A 12170-nucleotide genomic window follows, 5' to 3' on the forward strand; every position below is an offset into this window, starting at 1 on the left:
AGTCATAGAGCGTGTGACATGTCCTATAAAAAAAGGTATTGCTAGTCAAAGTTACCCTCGTGTGGCATCACTCCTAGCTATAGTTATCAACTCGTATGACCAGCTAGACACTATCATTGGCTTTCTTGTACCGAGATGAGGCGAATGTGCAGGTGTGAAAGGAGCTTGTGTGTCAACCGAATTTTCTTCCCATGACTACTCTCGTGTTTGTGAGGAGGAGCCCTCCTCCCCCCCCCCCAAAAGCCAAAAGCTCTCTCTCTCTCTCTCTCTCTCTCTCTCTCTCTCTCTCTCTGTGTCTCTGTGTGTATTGCAGGCTCGTGCGCCCACTTACACACACATTTTCCACAGATGGTTCGAAGCTCCGAGCAGAGCAAACTCCAAGAACCTCGAGACTCACCTGAGATCACCGTAAGTCTCTGCACTACTTATCTCACTTATCGTTCTTTTCAAAAATTTTCCTTCTCTCAGTTATGTTTAATTGGTGCTCTACGATCCTTATTTCTACAATACTTTTAATTCAAATCTCGTCCTCCTGGCATTCGGTTCTGGGCGATACCCAATTGTTGGGATGGGCTCATTTCTAAGTTTTTAACTGTTTTTTGTGATGGTTTTTCCCTTTCTTCTGGCTCCGTCGCAACAAGTTCTCGACATTCTTTTCTTGTGAGAAAATGGGCTCTTGTCCCTGTTTTTCCCCTATAGTGTTCAGCGTCATGAGCTTCTGCTTAGGAGGGACTGCACACCTTAGTATGGTTTGGGGCAGGGAGATCCTGGCCCCCAAAAGAACCGCATACCCAGCTAGGTGCAGTTGGGGTTGCTTCCTGTTCCCAACTGCACCTATCTAGTGCTGGCCCCCTGCCTCCTGTCCCCAACTACACCTAGCTAGGTATGCAGTCCTTCCCTTGCTCAAACATGATTTTGTCATAAATTCACAATGTGGGAATCATAGTGGCAATTTGTCTAAAATACCGTGTGTGCAGCTCACCAATGACCAGTACAAGGCAACCTTGCACAAAGGCAGGATCGAGTTGGAAAGCTTGCCATCACCACAGGAGCAGCAGCAGCAACAACAGAAACCTAGCAAGAGCTTCAAAAGTGGAGGGCGCACCCCTCCCACCAGCAGCAGCAGCAGCAGCACCCATACCTTCCCTGAGAAAGGATATGCTGTCGCAGATGTTACCTGCATGGGCTTGACTCAGGAGTTTTTGGTATATGGCAACAAAAGTGGGAGCATTTTCTACTTCTATCTTCATGGACAGAGCCCTCTACCAGTTACCGAATACCGACATGTTGACTGTGGAATTTCAAGGTGCACCGTGGCTTAACTAATATATATTTGTGAGTGTGTGCGCATGCACACGCATGTGTGAGAGAGCAAGTTTTTTCCCCACGGTTATTTAGAAGTGTCCAGTAACTCCAGAAAGTGATGCATTAAACACAATGAGTAATGTCTGCAGTTCATATGCAAAGATACTCGTGTTTCTTTTTGTGGTTGCACTTGCATGTTATAATACATGGCCAAACCCATTTTCATAGCATGAATCTACTTGTTTATATACTATATCTAATGTAGATATAGATGGACACATGCGCATGCATGCATGCACAGTTCTTTTTAGGTGGAAAAATAACATATTTATTATAAATATACAAAGTGGCTGAAAGTTGGGGGTGAATGCAGTCTAAAAGGTTCAAAAGTAGTAAGTACAGACTTCAAAAATAGGAGACTCAAAAGTAGCTAGATTGTGGAGTTTCCCTCTTGCCAAATCCAAAAGAAGGAAAGCAAAGTCTGAGAGTAGAAGACACCCACAAAATAAGCACCTGTGAATATGGATAGTACTGAAATATTGTGAGGAGAGCTCTCATGGAGAGCACCACATTTATGACAAGTAGTAGGAGCAATCCTTTTGCTGGCAAGCATAGAACTTGAAGGAACAACACTGAGCATACATCCACATAAGAAAAATCTCTCCTTAAGTGGTAGTTTTTTTTTCCTCCAAAGAAAATAATAGTTCTATTACCAAATCCCCTTGGGACAAAGTACAAAAGTGTCCCTGTCAGGGACTCTGAAAACAAAAATATACAATAAAGGGTAAGTCTATTACAAGGCCTGATTGAAAAGCCAATCAGGTCTATAGTGCCAAACCACGTGTGGGTTATAGTGAAAGAAAGTGCTACCATCCCAGGTCATGTGAAAAGCATTTGTCCTTCTCCTGTTCTTTGAACCACCCTATAATCTCTTCCATCTTTCACAGAGAATATGGACAAAATCTCTGTCCAAACCCTTAGGTGGTTGGACCAAATTTAGAAAGTCTTTGATGCTACTCAATGAGAGAATCCGTATGATGCCAAAGGGAATTAGCATGTTTAGATATCCAAGGCTTGGGCTACAAAATAATAAACAATCTTTTAGCCGTGATAATAAATGCTCAAGTCTTGCATTCTATCAAAGAGGAACTGGGTGAAAGGCTTGGCATATTCTGAAGTAAATTTCAAAAAGAGGCCTATAATGATGACCTAGAGCATATGCCCTTTGAGCTGGGGGAAGTGTGATAACTGTAGCTTGAGGATATCACTTATCCTTGAAATGCCTTATTGCCAAAAAGTAAGTCTTTCTGGGGTTCGTTGGCAGACATGTTTTACTGTGTGTTCTTTTGTGTTCATCTCCTGTTTGGGGGCCTCTGCTAGAGTCTGGTGAGGACATCTGGAGCTGTGACACACGTCTGTCAGTCCTTTGTTTGTGACAACAGCCTTCATTATAGGCATATCAGGTGGAGATAGGTAGGGCTTCTCAGATCAGCCCAGGGCTGCCTCTGGTCTTCTGTCTCAGTCTGTCCAGAGTGCATGTGGCTTTCTTCTTCAGCAGTCATCTCTCTTCTCTACATTCAGTAGTCCTGGTCAGCAAATTTCGGACTTGGTGACACCTTCTCCTGCATTTGCATCATGTTGGCAGCATAATCCAGCCTGAGCAGGACAGTTCATGGGCGGACATATCTGTGAACAGGATGGCCAGTTTCTGGCCCAAACATTAGCACTTTATGCAGTCAGGACCTGCATTCCTAGGTGTGAAGATAAGCTAGGGTTTGCATTGAGAAAACATAGAATGTACAAACATGACTAAAACACAATAACTCAGGCAGGAACATAATAAACACAAACCCTAACTGCAAAACATGATAACGTGAACACAAACAGAGAAGAACAAGAACTTTGAATTGAATGAATTGATGCTGTAAATGAAGGAAAGAATGCATAGAATACTCAAGGCTAGAGCTATCCAACAGCGGGTGGCTCTCGTGGGAGTGGGATGAGGGAGAGTAGTCAGAGTGTGACATCCATTGGAGATGGATCCTGAGTGTTGTAACCACTAGTCAGAGGAGAATTCTGGTCACTTGAGGCAATTGTTATTTTACCAAGGGAGCCTAAGTGATCACCCCAAAGAGGCCAAGACATTGGACAAAGGGTGCTCATTGGCTGCCCTATGGCCTACTCGGACTTGCAAAGGTGGATGGAACCACATTGAACTTTTTTTTTTTTGGGTTGGTGGGTGGAGAAGATATGGCTTGTGGCCTATCAAGTAACTGTGCCCTAGGGCAGAGAATGAAAAGGTATGGTTAGATCCAACACATCACAAAACAAACAAGCTAACTCAACCACTCGTGGTTAGTGTTGATGACGAGGGAAAGGGGTGAAGAAGTAGGGTGATGTGGTGATAAAGTGGTGAAAAAAATTGTTGATGGAGATAGCTTAGGATCCACCTAGGTGTGCTCAACAACATGAGATGCATAGAGTAGTGTGCTACATGATGAGAATGCACATGTAGTAGGTGCCACTTGGACCATGTCCCTCGTGGGAAAAAATTTCACTTGCCCAAGCACCCTTGTACAAAGATAATGATGATTATACAATGCAAAGGGAAGGTATAATAAGGAAGGGAGGCCAAGGTTGAAGAGAAGTGCAAATTGTGTAGAATACCACGAAAGGGTAGGAACTCTCTCTCAACCCTAGATATCAAGGGTGAAGGAGAAAGAGGAGCTTGATGTCAGTCTTTGTGTGGAGCCGAGAACCATTATGATAGATGAAGATGAGGATAAAGCACAAGGTAGAAGTCACTGCCATGATAGCATGATCTACCTCGGTAGGGAAAATCTCAATGCTAGTAGAAGAGCAAATCTCTTAGGAAGATGAAACCATGAAGGGAATAGTGCACATCCCATGTCTCCAGCGGAGGAAGGATCGATGCAAACTTACATGTTAACCCTACACTAAAATATGCAAGAAGAGAGATCAAAATTTGCAAAACAAAGGTTAGTAATGAGATGCTTCAAAGCAAAACCAAACAAAAAAGTAATGCTAAATGAAAGATGTGTAATGTGTGTATATGAGTAAATGAGTAAACGCAAGAGAAGACTAAAGAAGGGGAATCTAAGAATGTGGCTACCATCGTGTTTTTTCATTAGTAGGTCTCTGCCAATGAAATGCATAATAAGGTGGGGAAGTGTGCTTAGGGTTGGGTGCAGGAGAAGACCTTAGAATGGATGGAAAATATTGCAATGGTGAGGAACCAATAGACCAATCAGCTAATCCTTCAGGGATACTGAAAGATATAGGCTGCCGAGGTTGTTTGTGGGTCACATGTCTAGCAACAATTGTGCTAGATGGAGAAGGTGGGGCAGCAACGGGAGGCATAGCCCTGTTGGATTGTCCATGAAGAGTGGGGGTGGTCGTAGCAGGTTTGCTGAGGTTTCTTGGGTGGGGGACGTTGGGCCTTGGTATGACATTGCTCATCCACATGACCCGATCTTTGGCAATGTGTGCAGAACCTATTCTTTTTAGGGAGTTGAAAGTTGTTGCTAGATGGGTTTAGTTTCTTTGTTTCCATTTGAGGAAAGGGTGTCACCCTTGTGTTGCCTTTGCATCTTGAGAGTTTTTGCCACCTGTGGTTTTCCTTTGTGAAGAAGAGGCAACTAGACCCCATTTTGAATAAGAATGTGGGGAGGACTTCTTGTGGACTTGATCATGCAATCTTGCGTAACATGAGAATTGACATTTGGACTCATAGAATATTGGCAATTAGGGCAAGAAGATGTTTTATCCCGAGACGTCCCACCCCAAAGTAGCTAGGGCATCGAATAAAGGGCTATCTCATGTAACATGAGAATTGACATTTGGACTCATAGAATATTGGCAATTGGGGCAAGGAGATGATGTTTCATCCCAAGACATCCCACCCCAAAGCAACTAGGGCATCGAACAAAGGGTACATGTTAGTTGCCCAATTGCCTACTAAGACTACAGAGTGATGGGTTATCTCACCAAAACAGTCCAAGTAATCACCCCCCAGAGAAGACATATAAGGGTGCTTGTTGGTTGCCCAATGGCCTACCAAGTCTTGCAAAGATGGATGCAACCATAATAAACCTTTTTTTTAAAGGGGGAGGGGGAGATAGATATGGTTTGCGGCCTTTTAAATTATGGTGCCTTGTGGGAAGAATGAGAAAGGGATGGTTGGATCCAACACATAACAAGATAAACAAGCTAACCCAACCACTCGAGGATATCGATGACGAGGAAACGTAAGGTGGTTAGGTCTCGCTTCCATTGGTCCTGGTTACTTTGCACAATGAGATACATATAGTGTGCTATATGATGAGGATGCACATGTAGCAAGTGTCACTTGGATATTGTTCCTTATGGAGAAATTGTTTACTTGCCCAAGTGCCCTTTATAAAGATGATGAAATCATACAATGCAAAGGAGAAGATACAACAGGGGGGAAAGGCCGATGTTGAAGACAAGTGCTGAAACCTGTAGAATACCATGAAAGGCTAGGAACCCCTCTGAACCCTGGATGTCGATGCCAAAGGAGGAGGAGCTTGATGTTGGTCTTTGTGTGGTGGTGAGAACCATGATGATGAAGATGAAGATAAGGATGAAGCACTCTGACTGGAAGAGCAAGGTATAAGTCACCACCATGATAGCATCAAGAGAGATGTTGCATGATCCACCTCAAGAGAGATAGCTTCCATGCTAGTAGAAGAGTAAAACTCCTATGATGATGAAACCATGAAAGGAACGGTGCATATCCCATGTCTCTAGCCTAGAAAGAAGTGGTGCAAACCTGCATGTTAGCCCTACATCGGAATACAAAACCATGTGTGAGAGATTAGAATTTGCAAAATAGAGATCAGTAGTGAGATGCTCCAAAGAAAAAAAAAACAGAAAGTAAAGCAAAAGGAAAAATGTGCAATGAGTGAAAAATCAAAGATGGGGCTACCATCATGTACAACCATTAGCAGATCTTTGCTAATGAAACGTCTGATGAGGTGGAGAAGTGGTCCTTGATGAAACTGCAGAGCTAGCAAACCAATCAACTAATCCTTTAGAAGTATTGAAAGATATAGGCTGTTGAGGCTATTTGCATGCCACACGTCCAGTAGCCGTTGGTGCAGATGGGGCAGCAACGGGAGGCGTAGCCCATTGAATTGTTCAATAGGAGTGGAGGGAGTCACAATAGTTTGTTGGGGTTTCTTAGGAGGAAGACCTGGGCTTGGGTACGATACTTATTGTCCACATGGCCAGATGGGTTTTGGTTCTTTGTTTCGGTCGGAGGAAGGGGTGTCACCCTTGTTTTGGCTTGCCTTTGCATCTTGCGAGTTTTTGCCATCACCAGTTTTCCCCTTGTGAAGAAGAAGTAGACCCCTCTGCTGAATGAGAGTATGTGGAGGACTTGTTGTGGACTTGATTGTGTAGTTGTGTGTAAGGCAAGCACTGATACTCTAGCTCATGGAAGGTTGGCAATCCGGCAACAAGATAATGTGCTGAATGAAATGGAAGTATTTTTTAGGAAGATTGTTTAAAAAGAATGTAACTTGATCATCTTTTTGTTTTTGGAGAGTCACTAGTGGCAAAGTCAACAAGTAATCGTGGATATTCACCCAACTGGACTTTCAGATCATCCGCTTTCTTAATGGAAAACTTTTGAACCTCAAAATCAAGATAGATACGCCGACTGCGATCTCGCGTCGCATAGCGGTCAATGAGATGACTCCAATGCTTAGATGCGAGGGGAAAATGCTATAATTGAAAATGGAACTTAAGAAGTAACCTCTACATTAACTCAACGTTGGCTATGGCATTGTGGCCTCTTCATTGATGGATGTGCTCAAGGTGAGCTAATGAAGGGTTTGGCATAGGTTGTAGACCAACAACAAGGTCCCGAAGTCCTTGAGATTCAAGCATTTGCATGCATGAAGTTCGACAAAGTGGTGAAGTTCAACCCATTAAAAGGAGTCTTATGCGTGAAGGAGAATGAAACATAGGAATGCTATGATGAATGAATGCTACGATAAACATGCAGTAAATGAATGCTTTGGGGAATGAAACGAATGCTGTGTACACGCAGTAAATGAATGCTTTCTTTGTTGTACTATGACTGCACTTGGTTTATGACACTTTGCAGATTGTAAACAGTTTGTACTACAATGTATACTATAATCATGATAGAAAAGATTGACAATGAAGGGATCACAAAACCAAGCATGGAAACAATGTTTCATACACTGCCAAAGGACCCTAGATACAAAACCTATGGGCTTAAAGCTTGAGATTGGAATGTCTCTCCAGAGTCAGATAGATATGGGAAGGCATCCCACAAAATCAATGAAACACTATATGAGGAGATGTTGACCATGCTTTGTGCTGAAATGCATATCTAAGGAAGGAAATGAAAAGTGATATATGAGAGCGAGTTCGAGTTGAAATGATGGAAGAACTAAAAAAAGAGATGCAACAAACACTAGATGCACACATGCTCAGAAAGATCTCTAACTTAAAAGAAGAACTGGAGGAATGCAAAAAGAAATTGGGAACAGAAAAGGAACCACCAATCAAATTGGAGTTGCAAAAAGAAATGGGTGTTTTAGAAAAGGAAATGTACATTTGTGCAACTGTTGTGAAAGGTACCCAAAAGAAAACGGAGAATGTTGTCAAAGAAAGTGTAGAATGGATAGATGTGGCAAAAAAGAACAAAGGAATGCATGGCAACAAAGTGAAGTTATGAATGCCACCTTGGAAGAAGAGGCAAAAAGATGGGCACACGCACTCCACGTAAGAGTGGTTGGACTAGATGAGAAAAGTTCTCCAATTGAACGTGCTACAGCTCTTGCCACCAAAATCTGGGCTACAGATGTACCCATCATTAGGGCTTGGTGAGTCGGAAAAGATGACATAAAAACAAAAGTCCTCATCCTGAAGTTTGGAGACTTGAAAAAGAAGAGAGCCTTTCTCTCCAAGAGGATCGCTCTCAAAGGAGAAAAGATCTACCTAGATGAAGACCTTATCCTAGCTGAGATAGCCCACAGGAGGAGGGAAAACATGCCATGTGTTCTAGAGGTACGAAAAGCAGGTAAATGGGATGTCTACAGAGATGGAAGAGTCATTATCACAAAGAAAAGGACAACATAATGGTGCGTAGCCTATGAGACCATGAAACTGCAATGGCTTCTTGAAGACAAATGTAGGTTATTTCAAGGATACTTTCAAAGGGTTAGACATTGCTATATATTGAGACACACCAGTGTAAAGACAACTGTCTACCTGATGTATAAGAATATAGATGGGAAGGTACATATTGCCCTTAGCCTAGGAGGCCTGGAGAGAGGAGGGGATCAAGAGGTGTGGCAATTCTATTTAGAGAAGAGCTCCGAGATACAGTCCAAGTGGTACATAGAGATGTAGAGACAAGATACATGTGGATCATGTTACGTACAAATAGAACTCGTGAAACCAGTCTTTCTTCTTTGGATGGGTGGTAATTCCCTAACTACAACTTAGTTACAGTAGTAACATTTATTACAAAATTGAGAAATGCAAATTAACTTACAATCTTGGACAATGGACACCTTGTTGGCCCCAAAATTGGTGCCCCTTTTGGTATTCATTTAACTTAATTTAAAGAAGAAGTTGATGTACAATGGGATTCTCTCAATCCCTTTTGGTATTCCAACTCCCCTTACTGTCCAAAATGACCAGCAAGTCTTCAATGTGATTTGTCCCTTGATTCGAGTAGTCATATGGCCTTCACCCACTTTGATGAAGATGAAAAATGCCCCAATTTCATTGATTTGCTGGTTCCTCTACTTGAATTTTACTAAAAACAGCTTCAGCGCTGTTGAATCCAAGTTTTGGAGATTTCAATTTTTGGTATGCTTCTCGACGTTGTTGCTAAGCTCTAATTTCTACTGTGCAGATTAGGATTTACAGTAGAGGAATCTGAAATTTCTGAGCCTGTGGTGATCTCAATGCTGTAATCTTCGGAGCAAGGCTGTAGAAAGGGGGGAGATGAGAGAGAATGTTGAGGAGAGAGAATTTAGACTTTCTTCGCGAAGAATTGAAGAAAATCTTATTGCTGCTACCTTGTCTCAACAGCTTGTAGATGCAAAGAACTAAAGAAAATCAGTCATTTACTGCTATTGCCCTGTTGCAACAGCCTGTAGATGCTATCACTTGCTATTGATTGGTTTTCTCCTGCCCTTGGTTGCCTCAAAAGGTCCTCCAATGGCTGCAAATTAGACCATTAGCATCTTCTCCCTCTCTCTTATAGACTGAATACACTAAAATGCCCCTCTCTAGCTTCTAAAGGCGTTTTTCAGACTTGCACAGGCATTTTTGACAAGTGTCAGTCTTTCCAAATGGTTTTGTCAGCATTATCCATAATTGAATATTGATTTTCAGTCTTTCAATATTGAAAATTAATCTAATAGCTATTTCAGTACCTTGAAAAATAATTTGATTGGCCAATAATTAAATTAGCTAGGCAACTTTCATTCTCGAGTGTCTCTGCACCATCTTTGACTTTCAAATTGACGCTAGGTATCATTAAACATCACTTCTCTAGTATCACCAACTGACACTTATGGCCAAATGAATGACCTAGGTCAACAATTGGCACCAGATACCACCAAGTACACGTGTGGTATAACTTATAGCAAGTTTTGTCTTTAGCATTCCGTGATTTCCTCGGTCCTGGGCTTGTAAATTTACTCTAACCCCAGTTACACCTCACATATGCAACATTTACTTAACCATGTGATTAAAAATTAATCCACATGTTAAGTGAGGTTTCAAAAATACATGTCCTCATGACAACTCGAGACATGTATATTGCCATATGCTACTTTTTCCCTATATACTCTAAGTTTGCCCCTAAAGAGGCATCCTTGTATATACCACTATATGAGGACATAATGAGATTTATGAGCATTGGGGATATTTTACTAGCAGTAGACTTTAACACACGCATAGGAAGCAACCAATATGCTTTCTTTGACTCTAGCAATGAGATGTTCAGAGATATTGCATTAGATGAACTAGGATTAGTCAAATCAGCCCAAGATAGATAGATAGATAATAGAATATGAAACACAACTATTAGCATTGGGAAGTCCACATGGTTTGGCCATCCTTAATGGGCTGCCATAGTGGCCAGGATCTAATGGTTTCACATGTAGGAATAACAAGAAAGGGTCGAGCACAATGGACTACTTGATTGGATCATCTAACTTGCTACCTAACATAAAAAGCTTTGAAATCTCAGACGATAGACCAATTGGATTAGCAGCAAACGATTCTATTCTAGCTTTCACAATGGAATATGGGCACATACATGAGGCATAGTCACACATACCAAAATTACCATGCTATGATTTTGTAGAAGCAACCTCACACATATACAGCACTGCTGTGCGAGATGCATGGAGGGAGCTAGAGATACAGGCCTCTCTAGATGAGTTTACAAGACAATTGTGTCAAAAATTATAGGTACGCTCTGATATCATGTCAAAATAAGTGATAGTGCACACAGACAGTAGGGTTTGTGGGGAGTCTGAGAGAGAAGAGAAACTTAGAAACACAAGAAGAACATGGTGATGATGCATTGAATTATGCTATGAGAAGAAAAGCTGATACAATGAAACCAAAGCTCAGACGATAACTGCACTATCCTATTTGAATGAGGCAGCAACACTGGCAGGAAAGCTGCATAGTGAAGGGAGCGAAATGCAGTCCTCCAGGTAGTGGGCTATTGAAATAATCATTGGAAGGTGAAGGATAGCTATTGAGGGAGCGAACCCCAGTCCTCTAATGCCGTTGCAGATATGGAAGATGATCACCGGCTATTGAGGGAGCGAACCACAGTCCTTTGATGTTGGGGAGTGACCTGGGCAGCAAAATGCAAGTATCAAATCCGAGAGTGTCGGAGCTATCAAACATACGGAGAGCAGCCCAGATACTGACACTAGGTGGATAATGATGACATTGTGATAGACGAGTGATGCCAGGTGATGGAGGAGAAGCCAATTGCAAAAACGTAGGTCCCAGTAGTCTTTGTGATAGATGAGTGACACCAGGTAATGGAGGAGAAGTTAGGTTGCAATAAGGCAAGTCCCAACAGCCCCTGTGATAGATGAGTGATGCAATCACTGGCACTTGGTGATGTAGACTGTTGCTAGAGGCTAAGATGTGGATGCCAAGCTAGAGATGATGACGCCAGCAAGGAGAAGGCCTCCAGACTGAAAAACGTAGGTGAAGGTGAAGCTTGAAGGAGAAGGGTGCTGACGCCAAGCTGATGATGGTGATGCCAAGTGAAAGATGCCCCAAATGCAAGACTTGATGATGGAATAGGGTGCTTGAAGTAGAAGAGGAAGGGTGAAGGCAGCCACGAGCCACGAGCCACGAGCCACGAGCCACGAGCCACGGGCCACGAGCCACGAATTGCATGTCCTCTTGAAGGGGTGTGAGGGCAGTGAAAGGGGTTGGTGAGAGAAGAGAAGGGTGTTTGATGAAGGAGAAAGAGGGGTGAAGAATGATTGAAGAGAGTGGTGGTGGAGTGAAGAATGAATGAAGCGATTGCCTATTTATAAGCATAAGCTATTCAGAATTGTATTCCATGTTCTTGGGACAAGACAACAAGAGAGCATGGATAAGGATGCACCAGAGCCAGCCACCTATATAAATTACTAGACTAGATGATTGGGATGAAAATGCTTGCACTCATGAGAAGAATGCAAGACATTGATGTGCCTGTAGAGATATAGTGGAGTATCTATGCCTTGTATGAGATAGTGAGAGGCTGAGTACGGACACCTGAGGGCATTTCCTCAAATACAATTAAT

At 42.4% G+C, this 12170-nt stretch overlaps 1 protein-coding gene across 4 annotated transcripts in view; it reads left to right on the plus strand.

Annotated features, from left to right (window-relative positions):
* Nucleotides 1-228: 228 nt before the first annotated feature.
* LOC148033819 (uncharacterized) overlaps nucleotides 229-12170 on the plus strand; it is a 33850-nt gene continuing 21908 nt past the window's right edge. For 2 of the 4 annotated variants that reach the window (XM_087681819.1, XM_087681820.1), the window contains exons 1-2: nucleotides 230-408; nucleotides 978-1306. In XM_087681819.1, coding sequence (XP_087537945.1) covers nucleotides 349-408; nucleotides 978-1306 — 389 coding nt within the window. In that variant the 5' untranslated portion in view covers nucleotides 230-348. Of the gene's footprint in view, nucleotides 409-641; nucleotides 884-977; nucleotides 1307-12170 lie in introns of all 4 variants that reach the window. The other 2 variants (XM_087681821.1, XR_015691384.1) reach the window with 2 other exon arrangements.

The sequence above is a fragment of the Lygodium microphyllum genome, chromosome 7 (genome assembly GCF_053477565.2).
Source record: "Lygodium microphyllum isolate KBCC chromosome 7, Lygodium_microphyllum_v1.1.10, whole genome shotgun sequence".
Taxonomy (NCBI): Eukaryota; Viridiplantae; Streptophyta; class Polypodiopsida; order Schizaeales; family Lygodiaceae; genus Lygodium; species Lygodium microphyllum.